Source organism: Atta colombica, unplaced genomic scaffold, assembly GCF_001594045.1.
Source record: "Atta colombica isolate Treedump-2 unplaced genomic scaffold, Acol1.0 scaffold100, whole genome shotgun sequence".
NCBI classification, from domain to species: Eukaryota; Metazoa; Arthropoda; class Insecta; order Hymenoptera; family Formicidae; genus Atta; species Atta colombica.
Genome location: NW_017259185.1, coordinates 1,770,120 through 1,779,243, shown reverse-complemented (window position 1 = coordinate 1,779,243; position 9,124 = coordinate 1,770,120). Strand labels below are relative to the sequence as shown.

Sequence of the window (9,124 nt, the reverse complement as noted above, 5' to 3'; positions counted from 1 at the left end):
ATATATATATTATAAAATATTTAAGAAATCATGGAAAATAATGTCTTCATTGCGAGAAAACTATTTTAAGATTGATACGGAACGTTTCCTGAAACTATTATTACGAAGTAACTATTATGATACATTCCGCATCTCTCTATTACATATCCCTTTATTACATATCTTTTAATCGAACATAATTAAATAATTGAGATCTATTTTATGGCGGCAATTAAATTGCAATCGGTAGATAGTCTCACGACTGTAATACTCGATGCCAATTTTATCACGGTTATTAATGTTAATATCTAAAAGAGAATAAATAAAAAACGCACAATTCTGAAGACGTATAATAATACATTTTTCTACCTTATTTCTGAGAATTAAATATAATAACGTACGTATAGAAAAAAAAAATAAAACAATAATTACATACATATAATTAATGTATTATTCATACTTCGTTATAACTGTTTTACGATCGTGGTTACAATTATAAACGATATTTTGTGTGACGATTAAAAAGAGTTAAGTTACACGCTACGTTTCTCGATGATATTTTCGTAGATAATGATAAGTTCGTACACGAAGTAAGCGAAGAATAGCGAATTCGATTGGACGCACTCAATGTGCAATAGTATGCATCAAAATTGTCGTAGACAACTCATGTAAACATGTAAAAATGTTTTGTTAAAATATTTAAAAATTTAGCTAGAGACAGATCTGAAAATAATTATATAGAGTACTCTAACTAGAATGTTAAAACTTTTTGCAGCATTGCTCATGCTTGAGGTTGCTACGTAATTATTTAGGTGGTCAACAAAATTGTATTCAGTAATTATTTTCATTATTTAGTTAAATTTTTAGATACTTCAGCAAAAATACTTTATTTTTTCCGTATAGAAAGGGAACAAATTGCGAAATCTTCAATATACTTTATTATGCTGTTAGATAAAATATGTATTTTATAATTTAAAATATTCACATTTAACTTTTATATTCAAATTAAATCAATGTACAACAATTTTAATATGCAGCAGTGAGTATCAGTACATTTGAATTCGCTTTATAAAAAAATTCTCAAAATATCGCTTATCTCATTGATCGATCTTACACGAGCTCGTTATTAGTAAGAGATAAACTGTAAGACGCAGAGATAAAAATCCGATAACTTTCTTACTTATAATTGCCTTGCGAGCAAGTGAAAATTGAAAAATTAACAAATGTCAAATTGATCTATTGTACATATATACTTAAGTATTACTTCTCTCCAATATATATATATATATATAAATAAAAGCAAAGACTATTTTCTAATTTAACGTCTTGTAATACGCTAATATTGTAATATCCTAAGGATTTTAGCCATTTAATTAACGTGGGCGCGTACGAGTTATCTCTGTTATTACCATTAGGTTTTCATTCATTCCACAAGGATATCATTCATTTACGGATACACTTGATCTTTGACACAGGGTCAGAACTTACCAGCCTTTTGACATTGGGATCCGCCCCTTGATGCAACAGCTCGGTCACGGCATCCATGTGGCCACCAGCGGCGGCTAATATCAAAGGTGTCGTGCCGTCCTGAAAGAAAATCGACCTCGTTTTGCAAAACTTCGCTCCGACAATTTAATTAGACGCGAAACTTTCCCGCCGGTGAACGCCAAATGTCGACGAATGTATGCCGGTGAATATTTTCTAATCAATCCTCTTATGAGCTATTAAGATTCGCGCTAAATGTTCTAATGATTAGAAGACCACTAGTGCAATTAGCACACTTGTATTAATTCCAGTTTGCCACATATGGGTCAAACTGTCCCAAGCAAAGAATTTACATGTATGCATTGTTACGAACACTTTATCTTTTTATAATTTAAAAATCTAATCTACAACGATTAAGGAAAATATAAAACTTTAATTATTTTGTATATTAAAACTGTACATATGCAAATATAGTCACAGTATCCTGACAAAAAGTAACAATTTGTGCATAAAATTGCTATCTATCAATAGATGTTTTCCATTTAGTGACATAAGTCGATACAAATATCGTTCTATTTTTCTTTATTTAAAGAGTAATAATGATAGTACGACACTTGTGTCGACTTGTGTCACTCAATGTCTAAAAATATTGACAAGTAATACAAAGTTTCGCAAAATGTTGATCGGTATTTCTAATAAAAAAGAATCGTGAATGACAAGAAGTATTATTAATTAATTTCCTTGTTGACTAAACAAACATATGGTAATTTGATTCAACCTTGACACTGACACAATTCCACGTAGATGAGTTTGCAAAAATATAGACGTCGATAAAACGTGTTCGGTTTCCCCAAGTCGAAAAGTAGTACAATTAGTGTCCGCGTTGATCTAATAAACCACTTTCAAGACGCGCAGAGAAGAGTAACGTTACGTGCTGCTCGCTCCTTGTCATTTGCATAATGAGTCGAGGAGAGAAAATAGCCGGTAAATCGCGTTTTTGCTGAGATATCGTTGATCTATCGCGAGACTATTGTAATCAGAAACGTGAGTTCCTGCCTAATCGATTTCCGACAGCAATCTCACGCGATAATCTTATTGTCTTGAGCTGTGATGAACCGACTGAATGAACTGATTTCAGCTGATAAAACTGATCTAATTGAATATCGTATTTCAGGAAAGCACAGATTAATATTATGATGTTCGTGTAAATCGAAACATTTTCTTTTTATTCCAAATTCTCACGAACAGTTAATATTCAGTTGCCGCGAAGGTCTCCCAATCGTTTGAAAAATCGTGTCTGAGAAATGTCTACGATAACGAGATCTTACTTTGGAAACTGAGGGTATTGCACGGTACTGACCTTGTCCTTGCAATCAACGTGAACGCGTCCAGAATCTAATAAAACACGAAGACGCTTGGCGTCCCCGCGTGCCGCCGCCAAATGCAGCTCCACGTCCCAAGGCGACTCTTTCTGAAAAAGCGAGAACCAAAAGTTCAAGAACAAGTTAATAAAACGCTAATTTCTAATTTCTTGATTAAATCATGATTACGGATCGGAGCGACGTAAGAAAATGTTAAAAACAAAAATTTTTTTACGTCCCAAACATTTATTGGAATTATAATTGAAATTATAAAAGAAATATAATTGGAATTAAAATCATGACATATAAAATTGGAAGGTTTCGATACAGGAAAATAGGGAAATATACATTTTTCAAATTTTTTTTACTTTAAAAATCTTTTTACAGTGGAAATTAATTACAAAAGTTACATATATTAATAAATGACAAAAAGATTCTGAAAAACTATAAAAATTAAATTTGATTAATTTTGAATAGTCCCAATTTTTTACAATCTTTTTAGATTTTTAGAGAATTTGACTTCTTTTTTAATTGTGTTAATTTTAAATGTTTTTATACATATAAAATCAATCAATTTCGACATTAATATAATATAATACAATAAAAAATATAAAATAATATTCAAATTATTATAAAATAAATCGTTGTGTTGAGGGGCTCTTCAACTATTGCTCATCGAAGAATATTTTCATATACATATATCCAAGTTTTTTTAAATGTAAATAATGGAAAAACATTTCTATATCGGAATTCGAATATATGAGCCATGTAATGGAATATGAATGTAACTGAATATATGAGTGAGCTCGTCAGATTGTTGGAATCATCTAAAAGCTCGTTAAATATTTTTAGCGCTTCCATAAAGAAGTTCTCTCCATAATCTCATGTTCGAGGTTGTCATTGGGATCGATATTTCTCGGGATCGTAGATCCGGCGGTTTTTATTTCTCTCGTTTATGATTTCTAACGGTGAACTCATCGGCGCAAATGTTATCCAGCGTGAGTACTTCAGTTGGTCTTTCATCGCGATGATGATCGAAATAATATGTCGACCTTCGCTTTCGAGTGTTTATGGAGTGATCCGACTTGCGGTGCAAACACGTTCTTGCATGAAGAGAGAAAACATTCCGAATGATTTCTCGAGGAATAAACGTCTGTGTCCTCGACGCGTCGTTCCTGCGGATTTATGTTTGAATGGAACTCGTACTTCGAAATATTTCGAAAGATTCCACAGACAAGAAAGAAAAATAGGATTGTAGGCCCCCGATATCTGTAACTTTGTACCCGTTAGCCTGTAGTTTACTGATTCTAGAAATTCGTCACGGATCGCAAACGTAAAATTGCAAAACACGTCGGGCTGTATGTTCAATGGTGCGGAAAAATCTTATTACAGGATTTTGCGGCGAGTCTGTAGTACAGCAAGGAATGTCTCTTTCGAATATGTAGAACACGAGAAATAAATCTCGTATCAACGAAAGTTTTAGCCTTGTAATTTTTGTGTTAAAGGATAATTATTAATAAATATTTAAATAATTACAAAAATTATTACAAAAATTATTAGAAAGTTATTGAATATAATTATAAAACTTATTAAAAGATAATTTTTGTGTTATAAAATTCCAAAGTATAAGATTAAATAATATAATCCCTAAAATATTCAGCACTGATCATTACATCTACTTGTAAGAGGTGAAATTATTAGATTGTTCAAATTTCGCATACATTAAACTGCTAACTGTTTTTTATCCAAACAAATCTTCTTCACTCGATATAAAGATATTCTAATTGTATTCTATAATAATTTATAAATGTATAATTTAAACATAATATCATAATTATATTCGGAGCGCATCAACTTTGAGAGAAAATATGTAACCTGTTCAAAAATTGAAATGAGTTATTAAGTAAAATTATTTCATGTTTTATTATGAATTCGTAATCATCAATTAAATCAGTTTTGAAATTCAAATTAATACATGTGCCTACTTTATTGTGTGTCTCAAAATTTCACATCTTTGTATCGAATAGATGTGTTCAGCGGCAATAATTTCTAAACACGGCTTTCGCGGAGCTGCACTTTTTTCCGCAATCTCGACCGTAATTAGCGCGCATGGCCGACAATTAAAGCTTTAATTAAAATATCAAAATGATGTATCTACCAAGAATAACACTCATGTCACTATTTGCGTCTTTTCTTCTAGATATACTTACATTTATATTTAACGTTATGATGTTCTAATATTAAAACTTCAAATACTATATTGTCATTATTAATTATTATGAAACTGCCTATTTAATAAGTATTACAATACCGATTTTTCATACTTTAGTTAAGAAAATCTAAAATTATAAATAAAAGCCTTTCTTGAATATTTATCGTTCAAACATAACATAAAAATTATACACATGTAATTAAATTGTTATATTCATTAGTTCTATATACGTCGAAAAATAAATTACAGCAAGAGGCTGTGTCGCAGATTTCTCGATCATCGCGGATTTATCAACTAGTTTTAATAGTCTGATCTGAGCAATCTGGTGTAAAAAATCTTACGTAACGCAGATAGGGAAAATATGATGAACAAGCTATTAAGCATGCCTCGCCGACGTCGGCAACGCGATCGGCTCTAGAGCCGACTCTACATACTGTTCGATATTATGTAATGCGTGTTATGAACAATATCACGCTGATAATGTCTGTTTACAGTGCTTAAACTCAAGTACGTTGAAATTGTGATAATTACGCGATTACAATTGTCAGCGGATTATTGCCGCACAGCGCCGCGTATTCCAGCTCGTTCGATCTAGATTCTATGGGGTCAATTCAATCAATTATGTATTTTAAAATGAGGTGACAATTACAAAAGTGAACAAATTTTTTTTTAATGTTTTTTTCATGCATACGTTTGTTATTCTAAACACTGAGAATAACCTAATAATAGAGGTCGAAATGTTTGTATTTTAAATTATATAGGTATATATTTTAATACTTAGATAATAGAATAATTTTTCGCAAGAAGAACCAGCATTAGTTTTTATGCTCCTTTTATTTGATAAATCGATTTATTCATAGACTTTTATAATTTGAATTTGAACAAATTTACTAGGGTTAAATCAAACGTTCAGTAGCTTTGCAATTATTGTAAAATTCTTTCTGAATATGAGCGTGAAATATTTAGATCCAATGAAGAACTAACAGCAAGGTCATTCATGTTAAAAATCTTACAACAGTTGCAAAACTGTTTTTTCTGCTAAATACAGTCGACGAAATCATGATAAGACCAAGTGAACCAATTTCAATGCGCAGTTGTTTAAAGTAACGACGACATTTATGACCAATCAAAAATTGGCCTCAATTTTAAAAGATAATATATTATAGTCACTAATCAGAAATTTGCAAATTAAATTCAGCTGTGCTCATTATGTGTGCAATGTGTGCAGCTGATTTTCTTATATCATGAATGAAATTATAAATATTTTAGTAAATTTGCTCACTTTTGTAATTTTTACCTCCTTTCAAAATTCACAATCGATCTCCAAATAAAAAAACTATCAGACAATCGACCGTCATATCTTCGCGGTCAGTTTTCTACGGAAATGTCCGAATCAGCAGGCACGATAAAGCTCTTCGCCTTTCGGTTTTTAATCGTGCTCGTGCAGGTGTGCACCTATTCGTTGCGAACTAGAAATAACACGCGATATATAGAGATAAGACGTGTGTATTTCTTGTCGCGCTTTTAATACGCGACCTTCAGTTTTTCATTTGTTAGATACGCAAATCGTCGCGACTCCCAACAGTTGAAAGGAAAAAAATAGTATAACAAGAGATATAAGAGCTGTGCTTTTTCAATCTCTCGGAAGAGAAGACAATTGACTCGTCGAAGATTAAAAGCACAGCAACGATACATCTGCGAATAAATGAAAATACAGAAAGCTTCACATCGTAAACGATGTTCCAAAATTCATTGTCAGTGCTGAAAATACTGATAGTTTACATTAGTTATGTGCATTACAGATTTTCACACACTGAAAAAAAATCCTAAATTTAATATTTTCTTGAATAGGATTAAACATTTCCTTATTGCAAATAAATATTTACTTAATTACTTACTTAATATTATTCAAGAAATATTATTTACACTGAGAAAAAATATAGTTAATTTTAATAAATATTTAGTTCAATACTGCCAATTAAACATTTACTTACAGTAAGTAAATATTTGTTCAATAAAAAAATGATTGTTAAATCAAATTAACATTTCTTATATCAAATAAATATATCTTTATATTTAATAAATATTTAGTTGGTAGTATTCAACAAAATATTTATTATATTATAAATTGACTATATTTCTTTTCAGTGTAGAGTTAGGACATTTTTCTCAATGCAATTATTTATCAGTTATCTTTTATAAAACAATTTTCCCAACCCTAAATTTTTTAGACACTGAAAATGAATTTTGGAATACAACTATAATAAATATTATTAAGTCTTTGCGATCTATACAATTATTTCTCATAAATAAGTGAAGATCAAATATTTATGCATATTTTTTCAATTTCATCTAATTGGTTTAACATGAATCAAAGATATACTTGAAGTAGTTTATAGATAAAAATATAGCTTATTGATTATTGTGTAGATTTGTACTCGATGAATTATAAATAAATCGCAACGCATTATGTCGAATACAATTTATTATCAAGTTAAATTTAATAATAATAATTTGACACGGGCCGCAAAGATCCTGTTCACAAGACAGCGAATTTGATTGAGCAAATTAAATAAGTAAATAAATTAGTAAATATTTATAAATTAATAAATAATATTAACATTTGTTTTATACGCAAATCGCCAAGAGAACGAATGTCTCAAACAATAAAAAATATCAATTACCAAATCTCAAATTCACTTTCCAAAAAAAGCTGCTCTTAATTTCGAACAATACGAAAGGATGACGAAGCGTGTTATTTGATTTGTCTTCTAACAACAAGATTATTCTATATCTACAAAATTATCACATTACAACAATGTAGAAGAACACGAGTGTCCCAAAATCACTCTAAAGTTTATCGAATCTAAAGGAACAAAAGACAAACGTCCAGGGAGATTGAGGGAGGAACATCTCTCGCGGGGGAGGATACATCCGCGCTGAATCTCGGCGTTTCTCCGTGCACTCACCTTCATGGACATGTTGAACCTCTGCCGTGCGTATCCCGATCAATTATTCGTTCAGTCCTGCCGAAGCGCATCGCACGTCCCGTCGCCGACGAGCGAGCGTTCATGCAACATACAATCACCGTCGATCCATCCAGCGCGAAGCGCGCTTCGCTACTGAACACGAGCCACTAAACGTGGCTCGTTTTGAAGCACCGCTCTCGCCAGGATGTTCCGCCTGTACGCGCGCGACGGCCGGTGAGCGTCATCATCGAGTCGTCGGTCGACGAATCGCGCATAAACATATAGCACGTAGCCGCGAACAATTGTGAATAGACGGGGCGCACGGTGTCGACGCTGCGAGAGTATCGGATGAGTGAAGGAGGGGGGTGGGAAGAGAAGGGGTGGGGGAGGTATGCTGCGAGCCTGCGACAGAACGGGAAATGCACGAATACAATAATTTCCAAGATCGTCTCACCTCGCGCATGCGTGGTATCGAAATGTTTTAGGCGAAATGGCGAATAATAGATTATTTGTTTGAATTTCCCAAAAAGTTTGTACTTAAAACGAGATTAAATAGATATTTGAAAAAAGAAAGCGGAGATTCTGATGAGTGTAAAAAGTACCAGCAACATATAGTAGATATATAGTAGATATATAGTAGATCTATAATATACATATACTGCATATAAGTATTGATGAATTTCAAATTTGATTAGAGATTCAAATAACAGAATGCGAGATAATTAATTTAATAACTTTCAAAATATAGTAAGATGGATTATTATATATTTAATTAAAATCGATATGTTCCTTCCTCTCTTTGAATGTAATTACGATTTGTGTATAGATAAATTAATTTTTTAGTAAAATAAAAATTTCATGATAAAATTAATAAAACTATAGTGATAAATATTTATTCGAAAAATGTATTATCATTGCGCATTTGTGCGCTTCTTTATAAATACAGAAAGTGTAACATACGGTTGACAAGGAACAGATTGTTTAGGAAGTCGATTGTGTATCTTGAAGTGAGGTGAAAATTACAAAAATGAACAAATTCTAGAATATTCATAAGTAGAAGAATATTAATAAGTAGAAGAATATTAATATCCATTCATTACTAGAATATTCATAATTTA

General features: G+C 31.6%; 1 protein-coding gene across 1 annotated transcript in view; it reads right to left on the bottom strand.

The window, feature by feature from the left end:
• The window catches only part of LOC108686603 (ankyrin repeat domain-containing protein 29), an 18,076-nt gene extending 9,781 nt beyond the window's left edge, over positions 1-8,295 (bottom strand). The window contains exons 1-3 of the mRNA XM_018192004.1: positions 8,007-8,295; positions 2,825-2,935; positions 1,468-1,566 (exon numbers count right to left, since the gene is read on the bottom strand). Of these exons, the coding sequence (XP_018047493.1) occupies positions 1,468-1,566; positions 2,825-2,935; positions 8,007-8,018 (222 nt within the window). The 5' untranslated portion in view covers positions 8,019-8,295. The remainder of the gene's footprint in view (positions 1-1,467; positions 1,567-2,824; positions 2,936-8,006) is intronic.
• Positions 8,296-9,124: the final 829 nt, after the last annotated feature.